Below are 23,697 nucleotides of genomic sequence, written 5' to 3'. Positions count from 1 at the left end.
GTTCTTCCATTTGTTTGTATCCTCTTTTATTTCATTGAGCAGTGGTTTGTGGTTCTCCTTGAAGAGATCCTTCACGTCCCTTGTAAGTTGGATTCCTAGGTATTTTGTTCTCTTTGAAGTAATTGTGAATGGGAGTTCACTCATGATTTGGCTGTTTGTCTGTTACTGGTGTATAAGAATGCTTGTGATTTTTGTACATTGATTTTGTATCCTGAGATTTTGCTGAAGTTGCTTATCAGCTTAAGGAGATTTTGGGCTGAGACAATGGGGTTTTCTAGATATACAATCATGTCATCTGCAAACAGGGACAATTTGACTTCCTCTTTTCCTAATTGAATACCCTTTATTTCCTTCTCCTGTCTGATTGCCTTGGCCAGAACTTCCAACACTATGTTGAATAAGAGTGGTGAGAGAGGGCATCCCTGTCTTGTGCCAGTTTTCAAAGGGAATGCTTCCAGTTTTTACCCATTCAGTATGATATTGGCTGTGGGTTTGTCATAGATAGCTCTTATTATTTTGAGATACATCCCGTCAATACCTAATTTATTGAGAGTTTTTAGCATGAAGGGTTGTTGAATTTTGTCAAAGGCCTTTTCTGCATCTATTGAGATAATCATGTGGTTTTTGTCTTTGGTTCTGTTTATATGCTGGATTACATTTATTGATTTGCGTATGTTGAACCAGCCTTGCATCCCAGGGATGAAGCCCCCTTGATCATGGTGGATAAGCTTTTTGATGTGCTGCTGGATTCAGTTTGCCAGTATTTTATTGAGGATTTTTGCATCAATGTTCATCAAGGATATTGGTCTGAAATTCTCTTTTTTGGCTGTGTCTCTGCCAGGCTTTAGTATCAGGATGATGCTGGCCTCATAAAATGTGTTAGGGAGGATTCCCTCTTTTTCTATTGGTTGGAATAGTTTCAGAAGGAATGGTACCAGTTCCTCCTTGTACCTCTGGTAGAATTCAGCTGTGAATCCATCAGGTCCTGGACTCTTTCTGGTTGGTAAGCTATTGATTATTGCCACAATTTCAGAGCCTGTTATTGGTCTATTCAGAGATTCAACTTCTTCCTGGTTTAGTCTTGGGAGAGTGTATTTGTCGAGAAATTTATCCATTTCTTCTAGATTTTCTAGTTTTTTTGTGTAGAGGTGTTTGTAGTATTCTCTGATGGTAGATTGTATTTCTGTGGGATCGGTGGTGATATCCCATTTATCATTTTTTATTGCGTCTATTTGATTCTTCTCTCTTTTCTTCTTTATTAGTCTTGCTAGCGGTCTATCAATTTCGTTGATCTTTTCAAAAAACCATCTCCTGGATTCATTGATTTTTTGAAGGGTTTTTGTGTCTCTATTTCCTTCAGTTCTGCTCTAATTTTTGTTATTTCTTGCCTTCTACTAGCTTTTGAATGTGTTTGCTTTTGCTTTTCTATTTCTTTTAATTGTGATGTTAGGGTGTCAATTTTGGATCTTTCCTGCTTTCCCTTGTGGGTATTTAATGCTATAAATTTCCCTCTGCACACTGCTTTGAATGTGTCCCAGAGATTCTGGTATGTTGTGTCTTTGTTCTCATTGGTTTCAAAGAACATCTTTATTTCTGCCTTCATTTCGTTACGTACCCAGTAGTCATTCAGGAGCAAGTTGTTCAGTTTCCATGTAGTTGAGCGGTTTTGAGTGAGTTTCTTAATCCTGAGTTCTAGTTTGATTGCACTGTGGTCTGAAAGACAGTTTGTTATAATTTCTGTTCTTTTACATTTGCTGAGGAGAGCTTTACTTCCAACTACGTGGTCACTTTTGGAATAGGTGTGGTGTGGTGCCCAAAAAAATGTATATTCTATTGATTTGGGGTGGAGAGTTCTGTAGATGTCTATTAGGTCTGCTTGGTGAAGAGCTGAGTTCAATTCCTGGGTATCCTTGTTAACTTTCTGTCTCATTGATCTGTCTAATGTTGGCAGTGGGGTGTTAAAATCTCCCATTATTATTGTGTGGGAGTCTAAGTCTCTTTGTAGGTCACTCAGGACTTGCTTTATGAATCTGGGTGCTCCTGTGTTGGGTGCATATATATTTAGGATAGTTAGCTCTTCTTGTTGAATTGATCCCTTTACCATTATGTAATGGCCTTCTTTGTCTCTTTTGATCTTTGTTGGTTTAAAGTCTATTTTATCAGACTAGGATTGCAACCCCTGCCTTTTTTTGTTTTCCATTTGCTTGGTAGATCTTCCTCCATCCCTTTATTTTGAGTCTATGTGTGTCTCTGCACATGAGATGGTTTTCCTGAATACAGCACACTGAGGGGTCTTGACTCCTTATCCAATTTGCCAGTCTGTGTCTTTTAATTGGAGCATTTAGCCCGTTTACATTTAAAGTTAATATTGTTATGTGTGAATTTGATCCTGTCATTATGCTGTTAGCTGGTTATTTTGCTCGTTAGTTGATGCAGTTTCTTCCTAGCCTCGATGGTCTTTACAATTTGGCATATTTTTGCAGGCACTGGTACCAGTTGTTCCTTTCCATGTTTAGTGCTTCCTTCGAGAGCTCTTTTAGGGCAGGCCTGATGGTGACAAAATCTCTCAGCATTTGCTTGTCTGTAAAATATTTTATTTCTCCTTCACTTATGAAGCTTAGTTTGGCTGGATATGAAATTCTGGGTTGAAAATTCTTTTCTTTAAGAATGTTGAATATCGGCCCCCACTCTCTTCTGGCTTGTAGAGTTTCTGCTGAGAGATCAGCTGTTAGTCTGACGGGCTTCCCTTTGTGGGTAACCTGACCTTTCTCTCTGGCTGCCCTTAACATTTTTTCCTTCATTTCAACTTTGGTGAATCTGACAATTATGTGTCTTGGGGTTGCTCTTCTCGAGGAGTATCTTTGTGGCATTCTCTGTATTTCCTGAATCTGAATGTTGGCCTGTCTTGCTAGATTGGGGAAGTTCTCCTGGATAATATCTTGCAGAGTGTTTTCCAACTTGGTTCCATTCTCCCCATCACTTTCAGGTACACCAATCAGACGTAGGTTTGGTCTTTTCACATAGTCCCATATTTCTTGGAGGCTTTGTTCGTTTCTTTTTATTCTTTTTTCTCTAAACTTCCCTTCTCACTTCATTTCATTCATTTCATCTTCCATCACTCATAGGCTTTCTTCCAGTTGATCGCATTGGCTACTGAGGCTTCTGTATTCTTCACGTAGTTCTCGAAACTTGGCTTTCAGCTCCATCAGCTCCTTTAAGCACTTCTCTGCATTGATCATTTTAGTTATACATTTGTCTAATTTTTTTTCAAAGTTTTTAACTTCTTTGCCATTGGTTTGAATTTCCTCCTGTAGCTCGGAGTAATTTGATCATCTGAAGACTTCTTCTCTCAACTTGTCAAAGTCATTCTCCGTCCAGCTTTGTTCCATTGCTGGTGAGGAACTGCGTTCCTTTGGAGGAGAAGAGGTGCTCTGCTTTTTAGAGTTTCCAGTTTTTCTGCTCTGTTTTCTCCCCATCTTTGTAGTTTTTTCTACTTTTGGTCTTTGATGATGGTGATGTACAGATGGGTTTTTGGTGTGGGTGTCCTTTCTGTTTGTTATTTTTCCTTCTAACAGACAGGACCCTCAGCTGCAGGTCTGTTGGAGTTTGCTAGAGGTCCACTCCAGACCCTGTTTGCCTGGGTGTCAGCAGCGGTGGCTGCCAAACAGCAGATTTTCATGAACCGCAAATTCAGCTGTCTAATCGTTCCTCTGGAAGTTTTGTCTCAGAGAAGTACCCAGCCAAGTGAGGTGTCAGTCTGTCCCTACTGGGGGGTGCCTCCCAGTTAGGCTGCTTGGGGATCAGGGACCCACTTTAAGAGGCAGTCTGCCCGTTCTCAGATCTCCAGCTGCATGCTGGGAGAACCACTACTCTCTTCAAAGCTGTCTGACAGGGACATTTAAGTCTGCAGAGGTTACTGCTGACTTTTTGTTTGTCTGTGCCCTGCCCCCAGAGGTGGAGCCTACAGAGGCAGGCAGGCCTCCTTGAGCTGTGGTGGGCTCCACCCAGTTCGAGTTTCCTGGCTGCTTTGTTTACCTAAGCAAGCCTGGGCAATGGTGGGCGCCCCTCCCCCAGCCTCGCTGCCGCCTTGCCGTTTGATCTCAGACTGCTGTGCTAGCAATCAGTGAGACTCCGTGGGCGTAGAACCCTCTGAGCCAGGTGCGGGACACAATCTCCTGGTGTGCCGTTTTCCAAGCCTCAGATGGAAATGCAGAAATCACCCGTCTTCTGCGTCGCTCACGCTGGGAGCTGTAGACCGGAGCTGTTCCTATTCGGCCATCTTGGCTCCACCCCTGTCACTTCTCTTTCCAAGTTCTAGCATGGTCTTATCCAAATTATGACATCAGCAATAAAAAACAATTTTCCTGAAATTTGTTTACATCTGCAGAAACGGCTTTCAAAAGTCTGCAAGTGCTTTGCCTTTCCCCAGTTTCTTGATGAGCATTGAGTCATAATAGTTCCACCCATTTTGTCAACTAATAGTTATTAACATAACCCTCAGAACAGTTTACTAAAGTATTCCACAATGTACTACGGTGTTATTTTTTATCAGTTACTTATGATACAATTATAGATGAAAGATATATATCTTATAATAATATATGGTTCATATAATATGTATAAGAAGATTATACATATATATATGTGGTTTCACTTAGTCTTCCCAAAAACCTCACAAAATAGGGACTAATGTTTTGGTTTTACTGATGAGGAAGCCAAGGCTGGGAGGGTAGGTAGTTTCTCATGACCACATAGCCACACAGAGAAAGTCCTAATCTCTCTAATGCCAAGACTCAAGCATGATCTCAACTGCTACATGTTAAAACTTTACACATCCTTGTTTGAGATTTGCTGCTAGAATATAGTTGTTTCAGAACTGTTCTATCTGAACCATCTTACAAGAAATTTTCCTCTCGAGAGCACTGAAAATTTTGACAAAAAAAAATCAAATACCCACAGTTACTATGGAAGAAGTATATTACAAAATAAAGAGAATACATTGAATTACTTACAAAAATCATTTTGGACCTTTGGCAACCTATAAGTGATTGTAAATCAATGCTATAGACACTTATCCATAATAAGCTCCCAGGCCTAAACATTTTGTCCAGGACCATGAGATCATAATATAGTACAGTGGAACTTAATCATCATAGATGAGGCTCTAATGTCTTGTAGGGTATGTATACTGAGTTCCAACCTAGAATACAGTGGAAGGATTGGCAGGCCCCTGTCCCACCCCAGCCCCACTCACTCCTCAAATCACCACAATGGCTCATTTGGCCAACAGCAGGAACTTTAGCAAGGTGAAGACTAGAAGAGGCTCAGGACTGTCATCTCCGTGCAGGGATGAACTGGAAGTGGAGGAGGGCAGAGCCTCTTGCTGGTGCTCTGGCAGGGCCCCCGCTCAGTCAAACCAGTGCTCTTTCTCTTTTGGACCTACGTATGTTGGTCTTGGTCTCCTAGAGCTGCCTCAACCAGAGGCTTCCAGCAAGGAATTTTTTTCCTTCTCCTTGCTCTGCTCATGATCATAAAAGTCACTCACCCTCTCCTCTACCCTCGAACACTGGAAAAGCTGGAAAAGCACGTATCTCTACTAGGCAACCTCAGACACTTTACCACCATCTTAACTGTATGAAGCCAATAAAAGAAAATGCTATTGCTATGCCCCCTTCCTCTAATCCTATCTTCTTTTTCTTTCCATTTGGTTCTATAGGAAAAGAAGCTAGTAATTCTCTGAACACAGAGGGCTGAAATGAAATTAATCAGTGTTGTAGAGGGGAAACAAATGTATCACCCTCTAGTTGTCCAGGGCATTTCATGTTTGGAGAAAAGCCTTGGCTTCTGTGCTAGGAAACAGGATGGAGATTCTGGGGAAAGAGTTAAAGATGTGATCAAAAGAGGAGCATTATCCAAGCCCAAGTTAGAGCTGAAGGAGCTAGAGGTAATGGGGTGAGGAATAAACCTAAAGAGAGCTTCCTCATCCCAACCAGTTGTGCTACTCTAGAATGTTACCCGGATGGATACCCTGAGGGGTGTGTATGAGAGAGAGGAAGAGAGACAGAGACACAGTGAGAGAGGAATCATTTCAAATGACTAAGGAAAACAAGGGAGCCTTTATCGTCTCTGATCATTCATGTAAGCCTGACTTACAAACCTGTGTCTAAGATTCCCTTGCTTAGTTTGTGAATTTAGTTAATCACTTTGTAGTCCTATCTGGTATTGTTTGCTTTGGGCTTTTTCCACTTTTTTCTATCTCCATATTGATATAGTTGCTGAATGGTCTATGACAAATGCTGAGAATCCCTGGACAGCTGGAAGGGGAGGACACAGCCGTCATATGCTCTAGTGCCACACTCCTATAGAGAGACAATTGAAAGTGCCCACCCTGGAGCCAGACAGCCCAGATTCAAATCCCGGCTCTGCCATTTGCTAGCACTGTGACCTTGGGCAAAGTTCCTAACTTCCCTCTGCCTCTGTTATCTCAGCTGTGAAACAGGATGATTACAACTTTCAGTTCATAGCACTGTGTGACAAGTGCATGAAGAAACACAAGTGAATTGCTTACACAAGTACCCAGCACATAGAAAACATTCACTGAATGTTCATTGTTACATAAGAACAGACTACAGAGGTTAGAATCCTTTACTCAGGAAAGATGAAAGTAGAGATGGGGAATACCAAAGCCTATTTAAGTATTTTTGGAGAAAATAACCAAATCTATGGTGCATTTGCTAGAACTTGAACACCAAATTTAAGGTAGATAAAAGTAAGGTTTATTTGACAAGGTAGGAAGTAAGCTTATTAAACCAGTTATTTTATTTTATCTAATAAGCCATGTGACAACTTTAAACTATACCTTAAATATCTCTGGCATATTCTGTTTAGACTGGGAGCAGTGGCTTACGCCTGTAATCCCAGCGCTTTGGGAGGCCAAGGTGGGTGGATCACTTGAGCCCAGGAGTTCGAGACCCTGGCCAACATGGTAAAACCCCGTTTCTACAAAAATACAAATATTAGCCAGGTGTGGTGGCAGGCACCTGGCCTGTAATCCCAGCTCCTCGGGTGGCTGAGGCAGGAGAATTGCTTAAACCCGGGAGGCAGAGTTTGCACTCAGCTGAGATCGTGCCACTGCCCCTCCAGCCTGGGCGACAGAGTGAGACTCCATCTCAAAATAAATAAATAAATAAAAATTAAAATTAAAAAATATTCTGTTTAAAGTTCCTTTTATTTCATTTACATTAGCATCTATAACATTTACTTCATCTTTTATTGTTTAAAAAGTCACTTTTAAATATAATTTAAATTTAAATAATTTAAATATAAGCCAATATATCATATAAATTAAAAATATAATATAAACTATATTCACTTAAAGACCAAATAGGACCAGTATGTCTAATCTCTCTAAGCAGTTTAATTTTAGAAATACAAAAGCTGATACAAAATGTCCTTTTGATATGTAATGGGGATCTCAGAGGTGTTGAACCACCTCTTTTTATTTTTCCAAACTATGTATATAGTTTGGAAAAATATGAGCAGCTTTCTTTTTATTTTTCCAAACTATATACATAGAAAACTCTGAGAACCCCTTAAGATTGGTCACTTGATAGAGTCCAAATTCCACAGTGAGCCAGCTATGAAACTTTAAAAAAAAAATTTACACTAATATACCATTCAATTAAATATAACCTCTCTACCACACTGATACCTTTGAATTATAACACGTCTTACATGAAAATGATCTTAATAAGGTTTGGGGGAAATATACTTAAATATTTACTTTTTATTTTTAAAAATCTTCACTTACTCTGCTTTGGACTAATATTTGCTTATGTTCTACTTTATGTTTCAGAAATAGGCAATAAGAAAGAAATGCAAGTTTTAATTCCAGGTAGAATTGTTTCTAAATTGAAAAAATGGGATTCAAATAATTCTGTGAGTATGGCATTTGGATAGCCTACAGTTTCAGGGGATTGTTTGATTTTTAATCCTCATGAAATTTACAGAAGCAAAAGCTTTACTAAAGAACAAAGAATCTAAGAATAGTGCTTCCTCCCTGCTACACTCTCATTCTCCTAAGAGAATTTCATCCTCTTTGTTGTTCTTTTTTCTCTGATCTAAATTGTGGTCCTTTTGGATTGCATCTAAATCTACACCAGGCATATAGATCTAAATAAGTGCTAAGTACTCAGTATTTTACCAAGATGCTATTGCAGGAACAAGAAATAATAATAAAGTTATGTATTATCTCTTTACTTTGCCCACATGGATAGCTGAAAGGGCAGCTTCTTGGTGTCAAAAAGATCTAACTTCCCTTCCTACCTCTGTGTTTATTACCTATGTGACCTTGGGAAAGTTATGGAACAAAAAATGAAGTAATTGTTAGGTTTGGAGGTAAAGTGTCTTGTATAAAAGAAGTACGCTTCATATGATGGGCTAAGGGCAGGTGGAAATCCACTGTAATATTATAACTGTTAGATTGGGGATAGGGAGAGTCATTTTCAGTGGAATCAGGCCTTTAAAAGCAGGTTTCAGAATTCATTCTTTCATTGCTCGACAAAATATGAGTTGGTAAATGTAAGGTAATCAAGTTATCTTATTTGTTGTTAAAAACATCCCAGAGCATATACATGCAGTTATGTATTCCTGACTCTCAGTAACTATTTTTCCCCTCTAGGCATTTACTCCATTCAAAATATTTCTAGGAAAATATTTGTAATTAATTTCAGAACCAGTTTTGCAAATCATAAAAAAGACATCAGTTTGCTGTTGCACTTCATTTTGGACCCTAAATTGTATGGCTCAGCATGACTACTCACCATAGTCACTAGAGTTGGGTCTGATAGACTTTTGATTGTTTCTAAAACTCTAATCCATTCACAAAGCACAAAGGTTTGCAGACTTTTTAAAACGATGCCAGAGGATGCCAAATTGCATATAGCCTATGGCTGTAATTATATTAAAATGTGCATTGTGAAAAGGACTAGACACATTTAAATGATAGGAGTGGTTAAAATACAACAATAAAAGTATTCCTCTATTTTTCCCCTTCATCGTCTAAATTTTGGTAATGTAGACTTGGGGGTATGGGGGTAGGTATTATAAAAGAAATGTAATTAAAAATAAAAAGTGGTATAGAGTCTTAAAGCATAGAATTCACATTCTATAACTTTGAGTAAAGATTGAAAACAATTGATAATACCTTAAAGATTGTGTGGTCTGATCCTCCATTTCACAGATGGCAAAATGAGGCTTGTCTAAAGTCTCCTATCAAGTTACTGGCAGGGCTGAATCTAGGTCTCAGTTTTAGTTTAATCTTCTTCCTACTATATCATATTTCCAGAAGGAGATTTTCAAAAACCATTATAAACTGTCTAACATGACATCACAGAAAAGAACACATTTAAGAAAAAGTCTGATGAATTTTCATAATCAGCTCATTACCACGAAGTTGTACTTTATATAAACAATGTGTTGATACCTAAACCTATAAAGAAAACTCAAGTTGAACGTTTCTACTGTATCTACCAGGATATGTGATTATTCCTTTAGAGTAATAGAGGAAAAAAAGAATAATAGCTATGGGAGGAAAAAACTAGAAAAATTTATCCTTAATAATAAACTATAGCAGAAAGAAATTTTACCCAAAAGGTCAAAGAAGACAAAGCCAATCTATTCTAAAGTTCAGAGGTATAAAACATTTTATAAAATATTCTTAGAACATTAAGGTATAATTTGTTAAAATATCTTTAAGTTTTATCCATCCATCTATACAAAATCTTTCCTTTCATAATCTGAGTGCAGTGAATAGGAACAAGCCTTATTCTTACTGCCTTTTGAGACTGAAACTTTTCTGAAGGACCACCTATTGTCCTTCCTTGAGACTGAGTTTTCTAATGAAGCATTCTTCAGCTAGTGCTAAATGAAGATTGTTCAGTATTCAGCTGCACTGTTTGGGCAGTTATTTTAAGATAAGGCATTCTGTTCCTTTTCAATTTCTTCCACATATTATCTAGCCCTGATTTGATTTGGGAAGACAATTCATGGTAATATCCAGCAGCACTAAATCTATAAATTCTCTAGAATGTGCCAGAAAACTTCCAAAGTATTCTTGGCTCTCAGTAACTATTTTTTCCACCAGGAAAGAATAGAATGAGGGTGATTATGGTGCCAGTGCCACAAAGTGTAAACAAAAAAGATTCGATCACCCACCATGTTATAATTGGCCTAAGTGCCATTCTTATATTGGGTTTCTGTGGTAAAATAAAAACAGCATTGGGCTTAGAATCAACAGGCTCAGGGTTTATGCCCTAACTCTCAACATTTAAGATCCTTGCAATCCATGTGACATTATTTTACCTCCCGGACCTGTTTATCTGTAAAATGGAATACCACCACTCATATCTCATGATAGTTGATATTAAATTATGTACATGGGAGTGCATTGTACACCATGAATATATTATTTACTTCATTTCTAAAATGGAAAACAGTTAATTACATAGCCATCTCCTTTATCTTTTTGTTCTATGTTTTAAATATTATGGTCAGTTGTACACATCAGAATTGTAATAAGAATATAGTATATAGTCATGTCTAAAACACCAAAAGCAATGGCAACAAAAGCCAAAATTGACAAATGGGATCTAATTAAACTAAAGTGCTTCTGCACAGCAAAATAAACTACCATCAGAGTGAACAGGCAACCTACAGAATGGGAGAAAATTTTTGCAACCTACTCATCTGACAAAGGGCTAATAGCCAGAATCTACAATGAACTCAAACAAATTTACAAGAAAAAAACAAACAACCCCATCAAAAAGTGGGTGAAGGACATGAACAGACACTTCTCGAAGACATTTATGCAGCCAAAAAACACATGAAAAAATGCTCATCATCACTGGCCATCAGAGAAATGCAAATCAAAACCACAGTGAGATACCATTTCACACCAGTTAGAATGGTGATCATTAAAAAGTCAGGAAACAACAGGTGCTGGAGAGGATGTGGAGAAATAGGAACACTTTTACACTGTTGGTGGGACTGTAAACTAGTTCAACCATTGTGGAAGTCAGTGTGGCGATTCCTCAGGGATCTAGAACTAGAAATACCATTTGACCCAGCCATCCCATTACTGGGTATATACCCAGAGGACTATAAATCATGCTGCTATAAAGACACATGCACACGTATGTTTATTGCGGCACTATTCACAATAGCAAAGACTTGGAACCAACCCAAATGTCCAACAACGATAGACTGGCTTAAGAAAATGTGGCACATATACACCATGGAATACTATGCAGCCATAAAAAATGATGAGTTCATGTCCTTTGTAGGGACATGGATGAAACTGGAAACCATCATTCTCAGTATCGCAAGGACAAAAAACCAAACACTGCATGTTCTCACTCATAGGTGGGAATTGAACAATGAGAACTCATGGACACAGGTGGGGGAACATCACACTCCGGGGACCGTTGTGGGGTGGGGGGAGGGGGGAGGGACAGCATTAGGAGATATACCTAATGCTAAATGACGAGTTAATGGGTGCAGCAAAACAACATGGCACATGGATACATATGTAACAAACCTGCACATTGTGCACATGTACCCTAAAATCTAAAGTATAATAATAAAAAAAAATAAAAAAATAAAATAAATAAAAAATAAAAATAAATAAAAATAAGAATATAGTATATATGTGTGTCTATACATATATACACATACTGGTTAGAGTGATTATACATATGCATGTATATGTGTATATGTATGTAATCACTCTAATCAGGAAAAGAAATACTAGGAAATATGCTATGGTTTGGGTATTTGTCCACTCCAAATCTCATGTTGAAATCTGATCCTAAATGTTGGAGGTGGGGAGTAATGGGAGATATTTAGATTGTGGGGGTTAATCCTTTCCTAGGGGGTGAGTTCTCTCTCTTTAGTTCCTTTAGAGAGCTGGTTGTTTAAAAGAGCCTGGCACCACCCACCTCTCTCTCTTACTTCCTCTCTCACCATGTGATCTCTGCACACATCAATTCCCCCTTTATCTTCCACCATGAGTGGAAGCAGCCTGAGGCTCTCGCCAGATGCCCAATCCTGAACTTTTCCAGACAGAAGAATCATAAGCCAAATAAACCGTTTTTTCTTTATAAACTACCCAGTCTCAGGTATTCCTTTATACAACACAAAATGCACTAGGATACAATGTAAATTACACAAACCATTTATTTCTCATCCTTCACTAGCCACTGCAGGTAGATGTTCAACAAGCGACATGACCAAAGGCAAATAGAATAGAGGGCCTGGCCTAAATAATTATAACCACCCCAAGAAAACTTTTCACACTGGTTTTTCAGGTTTCAAAATAGCTCAGATTAGGACTGGTTGGATCTCTCAGACCAAATTACCCCAAGGGATAAAATTAACGACTGGAGCTGGTATCATCAGCAGACAGTATGTGTGTGACAGATTTCTAAGTACTTCCCACATCTTTCAAAATGAAAGCCAAAGTCCTTACTAGGATCCACAAGACCTTACATGATCTGCCTATTACCTTTAATCTCATCACCTACTGCTTTCCCTTGACACTCTTCATTCTAGACATGCAGGTCTTCTGTTTCTTCACCACACAGACTAGCCTCTACCTCAGAACCTTTGTAGTCATTTATTCTGCACAGAATACTTTTATCCCAGGTATACAAGTGACTAGTTCCTCATTTCAAGGTCTTTAGTTACCTTCTCAATTAAGTCCTTTCTGGCTATCCAATCTAAAATTTCAATCCTTCCTCTCTAACATTTTTCTCTCTCTCCCCTCCCTGCCTTTACTCCTTGCAACTTATCTCTAACACCATACCTATTTTCCCTTTCTTATCTGCTTCCCCTTACTAAAAGTAAAGCTCTGTGAGGGCAGGAATATTTGTCTGTTTTGTTCACTGCCATATTACTAGCACATTAAAAAAGCATCTGGCATATAGTAAATACTCAATAAATACAACAAATAAATGAACCACCAAATGACTTAACTATCACCCCAAAACTAGTGGCTAAAAACAACAATTACTTTTCATGGTTTTGGGTGTTTATTGAGCTAAGCTAGGTAGTTCTCACTCAGGGTCTCTTGTGCAGCTACCAGAGGATGGAGCTAGAATCATCTGAGAGCTCACTCTCTCACATGTCTGGTGCCTAGGCTGGGAATTTTCAAAATCTAGGGACTGAAATAGCAGCAATTCCTTAAGACATCTCTGTTTCTATATGGGCTTTTCATGAGGTTTCTCCAGTATGGGGGTTTCAACAAAGTAGCAGGACTTACCATGTCGTAGCTTAAGGGAAATGTCCTGTGATTACACTAAGGAAGTTGTATCACCTTTTATGTAGGGGATTAAAGGGTTCTGGAAAACTACGTGGAGCAGAAAAATACCGTAACTGTTATTGTAATATACGATCTGCCACACCAAGAAACAAAAAAGGAATCAGTAAGCTCAAATGCAGTCCCAGCAGACTAGAGAACAAGGTTGACCTGAGTGCAGGCAACAGGTGGTCCCAGAGGCAAGAATAAGAAGGAAATACCAACCAACTGTGACAACGAGTCAACCAAGCACACCAGAGTTTGAGGGTCTGGGAAGACTGAAGCATCAAAAACCAATAGGTATAGTAAACGACAATAAACATCAACAAAGAGTTGCCATCAAGTCTTGAAAACCCAAATTCTAGTTCTGACTTTGATACTAACTTTGTGACCTAGGGTAGATAATTTAATGTATGGCATGCTACCTGTATTAGCTAGTTTTTAGTTTATCAGTAAAGCCTGGTTGGAGATTACTTATGCAAACCTATTTCGGCCTATGGCTTTCTCTGTTCCTTACCATGGTGGGTCCCTTGGCCCTAAAATTGAAAGGACAAAAAATTTCTTATGACTCTCATCTTGTCAGTCACTAAAGTTTATGAACTTGCATGCTTGCAAGCCTGGTGGATAGACACAAACTGTTTGTAGTATTATGTATTTTCTTATATTCCTATTCTAGAGCAAAATTTTAATAGATCCATGTTTTAACAATAGACTACACAATATTAAATCTAGTTATTTTCCCTCATTTGTAATTAGACAAGGTTGAAACTGCAAATTTTTTTAGAATATCCATGTTTTCTTGTGACTATCAGCCAAATTCAGCTACATTCAAATCATCAAAAATTCTCTGCATGGCAAACTGAAAAATCCCAGCCAAAGCCTCCCATATTCTGAATAATATTTTACACAAAGTTCCTATACCAGAAAATTTGAATGGACAGTTGAAATGACTTAACAGATGTGTGCAAATTTGTGAACAAGCTCTGTTCAGCTGCATTATACATCTAAAAAACTACTATTTTCTTTTCTTCTTTGAAGTTGGGTTAGGATTTCCAAATTATCTTAATTTTCAAAGCCATGCTGTTGCTACTCACCTACAAGCCCTCCGGCTCTAAACACTTTTCTGGGTTCCAAATAACCCTATATTTGGCACTCAGGATATTGCCTTTAGTCCCCTGGCCTTCCCTCACCCTTTCTATAGAAGCATTAAGTAATGAAGTCATAAAGAAGCAAAACGTTGGACTCTTAATCTGTGTATTTTATTTTTCTAGTTTAATAGTGGTTTTATGTGAAGCTGTAGCTTTGAGTATCTATTGTGTTTAGTTGTAAAGACATACTCTTTCACTTTATTAGGCATAACAATCATTTCATTTATGTTCAGCCCTTGGATTGTCTCAGGATGTTGCAGGCGCAACTTTCATGGCAGCGGGTAGTTCAGCTCCTGAATTAGTTACTGCTTTCCTAGGTAAATATTGCTTCTTATACTTTTTGCTTACTCAGTGTGATTTTTATTTTCTTCAAGTTAACACTAACTTAGCTGCTACCATCTTGCACATAGGTGTATTTATCACAAAGGGAGATATTGGCATTAGCACCATTCTTGGATCTGCAGTTTATAATCTCCTTGGCATCTGTGCTGCCTGTGGCTTGCTATCTAATATGGTATGTAACAAAACCATTCAACAAAATTTATTGTCTTAAAAAATTCTAAAGATAACTGTTCGTCGTCTGGGATGGACAACAGGGCACTAATAATATGTGCAATCAAATTTATTAATCAGTAGAAAAACAACATGTATTCAATTTAATGTTAATCCACAAATAGCTCTTGGTCAGATTTATGAAAGTCTGTGTAAGTTAGAACACAATTTTACATTTTTTTCTCTAAGCAATATGCAAAAGATAACAATATTTAACTACAAATATATAAACAATTTTAGTATTATACTAGGGATGGTACTTGAAGAAGCTACAATGTAATGGAAATAATAACTTATCATATTACAGGTCTCAACACTATCATGTTGGCCCCTATTCAGAGACTGTGCAGCGTACACAATTAGTGTAGCAGCAGTTCTTGGTATAATATATGACAACCAAGTTTACTGGTAAGCTTGAAAATAATTCTTATGTAAAAATTAGACATTTTATAAATTTGATGGTTCAGTAATATTTCTTTCATCAATGTTATTTCAGTCACTTAATCTGCCACTTCTATACCATATTCCAATAGGTCTGTGAGTTAACCTCATCACAATTGCTGATTGAGTTTTTCTCACTAGGTTCCAATTTCTTTTTAGTCACTTCACAGTCTCCTTTTTTCCCTCACTAGTCACTGGAGACACCACTTTTCCTTCTCCCCACTGGCTGCCTATTCAGAAAGTTTCCCAACTCCTGTTGTCCATTAAAGCCACAACAGTTGACTTTTTCTTCTGTTGGGTTACTGCTCACCTTACCTTGGTTAGAAGTGGTCACGGCCACAAAAGACTGGAGAAGGATGGTAGAGGAAGTAAAAGAAGTCTTTTTAAATTCCTCCAAACTTCTGATGCTCGTTCAGGAGAAACTATAGCCTTCCTCTAAGAACCAACAATGCTTAGCTTTTAATATTAAAAATTGTTTTCTTTCCTTGTAATCTCTCTGTGCCTAGCTGGTCCAAGAAAATGAAAAAGGTGGTGACTGAGTGGACAGATACTAACTTTTTCAACTAGTAAGCAGCAGGCACCTACTAGGTCCTTATCACTATGCTAGATATCATAAGGGATAATGAAATGTAAAACACAGCTACACAGGTTATACATTGCGTAACTCCAGAGGACACCGGAAAAATAGGAAAAAAAAATGTAATGGTGTCCATCTGGAGAACCACAACTTTGCAGCACGGCAAATCACTGCTATCAAGAAACTTAAAACCTAGCCAGAAGCATAATTTCTAAACTAATCATCCTGTCCTCTAGTCTGTCTCCCTAAGACACTGTGTTGGTAGAGTAGAAATCCTTCTAGAACTCAGCAGTTGTCTGTAAGGGACAGTGACTGTGAGAGTATCCAAGCTAATTCTTCCTCCATTAGGGAAATCAGAACTGTTCTTTAAGACATAGCAGACAGAGGTTCACTGGCTATAAAAGGTAAATGCAAGGTTCAACTGTGATGGCATTAGCTAACTGCCAGAGTAGAGGGAAACAGTTCTTGGTTCCCAGGGTATAATTTTATATTTTAGAACATCTTGTTTTCTTGTGAGTATAAGCCAAATTCAGCTACATTCAAATCATTAAAAATGCTCTGTATGACAAACTGAAAAATCCCAGCCAAAGCCTCCCATATTCTGAATAATATTTTACACAAAGTTCCTATACCAGAAAACTTGGACAATTAAAATAACTTAACAGTTACTATATTATTTTATAATTACTATGTATTTTGGGGAATGTATTATGCCAATGAGCTGAGGTAGAAAATGTTCACCACTATTTATTAATTTTACATTTATTTTGAAAATCTCCAATTATCATTTTCATTGCATTTTTATACCTACCTTTTGGAAGGAATCTACAAGTAAAAACGAGTTTGTCGATCTTGTTTTTTTAAAAAACAAAACAAAACATAGATGTGTCCAGCTTTTATCAATAAACTTATAATAATTCTGTAACCAAGTTTGGACAAATCTACAAAACAAAAAATATCTAGAAATGTTTGATTGTTCTATGGCTACTTTTGTTAGAAAATCATTCAATAGATACTGCCCAAAAGCTATCAACTCTAAAATGACTTTCACTTTTAATTTAAAGACACAAATTTCTCTTAATTTATAGGTATGAAGGAACTTTACTGCTTTTGATATACGGATTGTATGTTTTGGTGCTGTATTTTGACATTAAAATTAACCAATATATTATAAAGAAATGCAGTCCTTGCTGCACCTGTCTTGCCAAAGCTATGGAGAGAAGTGAACAACAGTCACTGATGGGATGGGAAGATGAAGGTCAACCATTCATTCGTCAGCACTCAAGAACTGATAGTGGAATATTTTATGAAGATTCTGGCTACTCTCAGCTCTCTATAAGTTTACATGATCTTAGTCAGGTTTCTGAAGGTAATCACTAAATCTTGCCCACTATTAAGTCTATTCACAAAAGAAAAACTTTAAAATTTCATTTCAATTCAGCAAGTATTGTGTGCTTTTTATGTAAAAAAGACTGTGAAGACTCAGAAATGATAAAAACTAAGTCCCTACTTTTAAGGAACTTCCAATATCACAGGAAATACAAAAAAGCTGAAGTATGAACGTTAAGTACCATAAAAAGAGAAAAATAAAGTGTGACTGTGGTTCACAAATGGGACAGATTGTCAAAATGTGGTGAGGACAGATAGGAGATTTTCACAGAGAAGGGAACATTTAAATTGGGCCTTGCTGGACAGGAAAGATTTTAACTAATGACATGATGTTATGACCAATAAGTAACAGCTACTGAGGTCTTTATTTCATAAATGATGCAGAGATAAAACACATAGAGCACAGTATATGCATAGCAAGGAAGGAGAGGAAAGGTAGAAAGGAATAGGTTAAGAAGAATCTTAAATGCCATTTTAAGAATCTTGGAAGGTTTCTGAGGAGAGAAATTATTAGAACTGTTATCTTAGTAATGTTACCCAAAATGATGTTCACCGAACTAAAATATGAAGTAAGAGACAAGGAGGTCTGTAAGAGAGGCTATTACAACAGCTAATGTGTTTACTAGGGGCCTAAACCAAGTGAAAGTGGTGGGAATAAACGAGAACAGATGTGAGACTATATGAAGGAAGCATCACCAAGACTATATGGGGCCAGAAAAAGGAACAAAGACAACTCCTATGTTTTAATCTTGACTGAGAAAATGGGAACACCACTTATTAAAACTGGGAACTCAGGAAAAGGGGCTGGTCTGGAAGAAAGAAGAAAAACAGCTGAGGTTTACCATTGTTTAAAGCAGTAGCAAAACATTTAGGTAAATATGTTCAGTAGGAAGTCTGAAAATTCAGCTGTGGTCAGAAATATAAGTTCACGGGTTACCTTTTTATAAAGTGGTTGTCCAAAACAGATTCTAAATTTAATTAAGCCTTTAGGAGGGTACTTATTCTAATTTACTACTTAAAATTTTAAAACATGACTTTTCCCTCTTTTTACAAAAATCTTAGCTTCTACTCTTTCAGGTATAAGAGGTATGCCTCTCTAAATTAAGTTTATAATAAAAAACGCAAAAGAACCAATCCAAATTCTTTGCTTATGTTAAAATTATATCTAATATTACTTAATAGCACATTGGTTGAAGCTTGGCAAACTTTTTATGAATTGTTGTACTAGCATTAGTTTTAACATGATTTGATCCAATTATTATTTTGTAAACACCACACAAATTTTGAACAATTTAAAAGTAAATTCCAATTTTTATCCAATATATTATCATTATCCTTCTACTAAATTAAATTGAATAAAGAAATAAACTCAATTTTCAGAAATTATATTTTAGATGATATACTACCTCCTACTTTAAGGTTATTTCTATGAACTGTGGTAAAGTCTGAATTTAATAAATAAAATACTAATGAAATAGGGCAAAAAAAACACTTCCAATAAGAATTAGGATATGCAACTTAATAAAAAAAATTATGCTGTAATTATTTTATATTCTCTAAGTATACATTATCTGGTACATAGGGCAGGCAGAGGCATCATCAATGCTGTGAAGTGGAGACAACTAGAGTAGCCAGGTTAGAAGCCACGTTAATCCCTTAAGCAAAAAGTTACTGAAGACAATCCACAGGAGATGTCCAATTGACACTTCATAAACACTATCTACAATATATTTAGCGAATGGCCCAAGACATTTTGATAGATTTAAGGCCCCAAATAAAGAAATGCTGAGTATCACATCTTACATTGTCTGCCCTAAAGTTTCAATTAGTTTCTTTTCGCCAGCAATATCAGTAATGAGGACTCAAATGTTTTAAACAGCCTTTTAAAAACTGATACAGCTAATTTATTTCAATATAGCTTTCTAAATAGGCATTTCTAAGTTAGCCATTTGAGAAAATTCAAAAGTGTTTAATTTTTCCACAACAGATCCACCAAGTGTTTTCAACATGCCTGAAGCAGACTTAAAAAGAATTTTTTGGGTATTATCCCTTCCTATTATTACATTACTTTTTCTAACCACACCAGATTGTAGAACAAAGTTTTGGAAAAACTACTTTGTGATAACCTTTTTCATGTCTGCAATATGGATATCTGCATTTACATATATCCTGGTTTGGATGGTCACAATAACTGGTATGTATTTTAAGTACAATAGCACAACTTGAAAATATTCATGTAAGGACAAATTGCATATGTTCACTCAAAGTAGTCTAGCTACACAGCAAATTTCTTTTCAGCAAGATTGAAGATTAGCACCATTTACAAAATGATTAAGTATTACTATAACAAGATCATTTGAGTTTGTGAGTTGCATATTATATATAAACTGTATTTTCCACTGTTATTCAGCCTGGGGTACAATTCAAGAGATCTTATAAATGAAATCAAATTCGTAGGATGTATTTTTATTATGCTAATAATTTAATCACATTCCATGGGGTCCACAATAAACTCTTTATATTGAATTCCATTCCACAATGAAAAAAACAAAAAACAAAAAACAAAAACAAAGCAAGGAGCTCTATTTTTGGGAAAACAATGGGTGCTCACTGCTTAACTGGATTATATTTTATTTGGCTTTTCAACATGGCAATACAAACATACTATGAAATGAGTGAAAAGGGTATAAAAGTTTTATTCTAGGTTTCTACTACCTTCATGATTAAGACTTAACTAACTACTGCTGCTTGGCCATAATCCACTACAGTCCCTAAACAAAAAAACTATAAACAAAGACAAAAATAATCTGTAATTTCTCCTACAAAGGTTAACCCAAATTAACTTATAGCAGAGGGGAACAAACTACTGCCTGTGTGCCAAAATAACCCAGCTTGTTTTTATTAGTAAGGTTTTACATATTATCTATGATTGCTTTCACACTACATTGGCAAAGCTGAATAACTGCAACAGAAATCACACAGCCTGCAAAGCCTAAATAATTACTATCTGGCCCCTCACAGACACAAAAATTTGTTGACCTTTGACTTTTCCCAAATTAATGTAAGTCTTAGAATAGTATGCTAGCAAAAAGTGGACTATTTCTTCCTTTTTTTAATGAGAAAAATTAAAAAGTCCAATTAGCTTGCATATTATATCTATCCAAATTCACTCAGCCAGAACACATTTGATATTAGGAAAATAAAAAGAGAGCAAAAATCATGTAATAGATCACAGAACAGCCCCCAAGATGATAAATATTAATGTTATTTATGCACATATGAATTCTAGCAAAGCCAGTAACAGAAATTAACAACCAATTCCAATTCCAGTATCAATATATAAGCATGCAATAAATAAGCTACTTTCTAATTATTTTAATTGGCATTTTAAGAAAAAAAAAGAGAAAGAAAAAAAGATGCTAAACCAAGTTTTCAATTACACCATTAAAAGAACAGTTACATATCCTTTTTTTTAACTTCTCTCTGGTTCTGTTTCTGAGAATAAATACATTTCTGAAAAATGTTGACCTGACATCAAATTTAACAGAAGTATTAATAAATTGGGACCATATGGTAGACTCAAGTAGAAAACAAACAGGTTTTGTTTTCCTCAGAGATTAATGAACGTTCTCCCTCCCCCACCCTGCCAAAGCCCACTAAATTAAGGTATATCACTAAAGTAGAACGTAATAAATGGTATATATACATGTTAACACATTTATAGCTTAAAGATAGCTATAATTAATTTGCTTAACTCTAATTTAATAAAAATTTTTAAGAAAGAAAAAGCGGAATGATCAGTCTCATTAGCAAATATTCAGCACAGCCCTGATGAGATAATGGTGGACATAAACATCTTCTGTAAGAATATCAAACAGGAAAATTTCTCATTGGCAGAATTTTGGCTGTTACATATCTTTAGATATGTCATTAAAAATCTGCGCTACCTGGGTTACCCGAATTACCAGCCTGATTCAAATATGTTGCTAGATAAAAAAACTAAGCAAGCACATATTGGCTCTGAATTCTAAATGTGCCTATTTTATTTTTGTTCAGGAAGGAAATATCCAAAATAACTGGAAAGGATGGTTAGTGAATCTTTAAGATTTGTAACTTGAAATATCTGTTTATTACAGGGGAAACACTAGAAATTCCAGATACAGTAATGGGCCTTACTTTATTAGCAGCAGGAACAAGCATACCAGACACAATTGCAAGTGTGTTAGTTGCACGAAAAGGTAAGAACTAGGTCCCTCAAGCTGCGATGGTCATTCTACAAGGCTAGAATGAGTAAAAGTAGCTTTAAAAATGTTTACTTCCGGCCAGGTGTGGTAGCTCACGCCTGTAATCCCAGCACTTTGGGAGGCCGAGGCGGGTGGATCACAAGGTCACGAGTTTGAGACCAGCCTGACCAACATGGTGAAACCCAGTCTCTGCTAAAAATACAAAAATTAGCCGGGTGTGGTGGCATGCGCCTGTAATCCCAGCTACTCAGGAGGCTGAGGCAGGAGAATTGCTTGAATCCAGGAGACGGAGGTTGCAGTGAGCCAAGATTGCACCATGGCACTCCAGCCTAGGCAACAGAACAAGACTGTGTTTCAAAAAAAAAGTTTACTTCCTCAGTAACATACTTGGAAGGGGAAAAAAAAAAAGTGACTGAAGAGGGCAAGTTTACTATTTAATAGCAGGTTAATTTCACTCAATCTAATCCCCCAAATGATATTCATTTGAAATGTGCATTAAATAGTAATTAACCATTAACCATGTTAAATTACAATGAAAAGCAACAAGTAAGCTATACACCTTATTGAAAAATGGTTTAATAAATATAATTATTAAATAAATGTTAAGACTTTAAATACTAACCCAAGAAAAATTTTAAAATACAAATTCAGTAAGACTTTTGCTCTAACAACAATTTTTCAAAACGAATCAACAACAAAAAAGTATCCAGTGTTTCTTTTCTTATGAAGATTATTAATAAAATACAGTATTGGTAAGCACATTTTAACAGTATGCTTTTCTTTTGTAGGGAAAGGAGATATGGCTATGTCTAACATCGTGGGATCCAATGTGTTTGATATGTTGTGCCTTGGTATTCCATGGTTTATTAAAACTGCATTTATAAATGGATCAGCTCCTGTAGAAGTAAACAGCAGAGGACTAACTTACATAACCATCTCTCTCAACGTTTCAATTATTTTTCTTTTTTTAGCAGTTCACTTCAATGGCTGGAAACTAGACAGAAAGTTGGGAATAGTCTGCCTATTATCATACTTGGGGCTTGCTACATTATCAGTTCTATATGAACTTGGAATTATTGGAAATAATAAAATAAGGGGCTGTGGAGGTTGATATTATTAATAGTGTTATGCAGAAAATATGAATGGCAGGAGGGGCAGAGAGAAAAATCCATTTCTTCATTTAAATCAAATTTTAAAAATCCTGAACCTTAGATCTAAAACTTACTTACAGTAATTTAAAACCAACCAAAATCACATCCTAATTTTTCTGAGCCCTTTCTTTTCATGAAAAATTACATATTGTAAAACAGAAGTTTTGGGGAAAAAAAATCTATGTTTTACCATACAATAAGTTGACAAAAACTGGAGAAACTAGAACAAACAAATCCAACTACGTAGTACTGAAAACAACAAGAAAATGGCTTATTTCATTAAAAACAGTATAACCATTCATTTAAACTGAATGACCAGATTTGCTGTCTTTAAAAACCCAAACTTGAGATTAACAAAAATTACAGTATATTTTTAACATTATACTGTTAAAAGCTGGTGGGAGTTTTAAAAGTTCATTTTTACAGCTTTTGTAAGCATACAATATTACTTAAAAAAAATGACTTTTACTAGGAGATTCAGCAAAACAGATGTAGGAATGTTCCAACCATGGCTTCAAATTATGCATTACGATCCAAGCGAACATCAATTTCTCTGCCACTGATTTTTATGCCATTCATTATTCTGCAGGCTTTTTCAGCAGATTCTGGGGAGTCAAATCTGACTGTTCCACAGCCTTTTGACTTTCCATTCTCCATTTTTATTTCTGCAAACATTACATGACCTGTAAAATAAAAGTTACAGAATTACTAGTCAGTTTAAATGAGTTCTATTTCACTTTATAGGTCTGAAATTCCTCATAGCCAATTGTGATAATTAATTTGACTAAAAACATTATTTAAAATAACGAATAATATAAGCATTACATTTGGAGTAAAATAC

The 23,697-nt window shown here is 36.4% G+C and overlaps 2 protein-coding genes across 4 annotated transcripts in view; one reads left to right on the top strand and one right to left on the bottom strand.

Moving 5' to 3' along the window:
- SLC24A5 (solute carrier family 24 member 5) overlaps positions 1-22,878 on the top strand; it is a 28,455-nt gene extending 5,577 nt beyond the window's left edge. The window contains exons 3-8 of the mRNA XM_030815109.1: positions 14,736-15,016; positions 15,362-15,462; positions 17,161-17,441; positions 19,449-19,655; positions 21,598-21,699; positions 22,494-22,878. Coding sequence (XP_030670969.1) covers positions 14,736-15,016; positions 15,362-15,462; positions 17,161-17,441; positions 19,449-19,655; positions 21,598-21,699; positions 22,494-22,816 — 1,295 coding nt within the window. The 3' untranslated portion in view covers positions 22,817-22,878. The remainder of the gene's footprint in view (positions 1-14,735; positions 15,017-15,361; positions 15,463-17,160; positions 17,442-19,448; positions 19,656-21,597; positions 21,700-22,493) is intronic.
- MYEF2 (myelin expression factor 2) overlaps positions 15,110-23,697 on the bottom strand; it is a 43,659-nt gene continuing 35,071 nt past the window's right edge. Inside the window, exon 17 of one of the 3 annotated variants that reach the window (XM_003266880.3) lies at positions 15,110-23,539. In XM_003266880.3, coding sequence (XP_003266928.1) covers positions 23,376-23,539 — 164 coding nt within the window. In that variant the 3' untranslated portion in view covers positions 15,110-23,375. The remainder of the gene's footprint in view (positions 23,540-23,697) is intronic. The other 2 variants (XM_004088243.3, XM_030814129.1) reach the window with 2 other exon arrangements.

The sequence above is a fragment of the Nomascus leucogenys genome, chromosome 6 (assembly GCF_006542625.1).
Source record: "Nomascus leucogenys isolate Asia chromosome 6, Asia_NLE_v1, whole genome shotgun sequence".
Classification (NCBI taxonomy): Eukaryota; Metazoa; Chordata; class Mammalia; order Primates; family Hylobatidae; genus Nomascus; species Nomascus leucogenys.
This window is presented reverse-complemented; position numbering and strand designations above follow the sequence as displayed.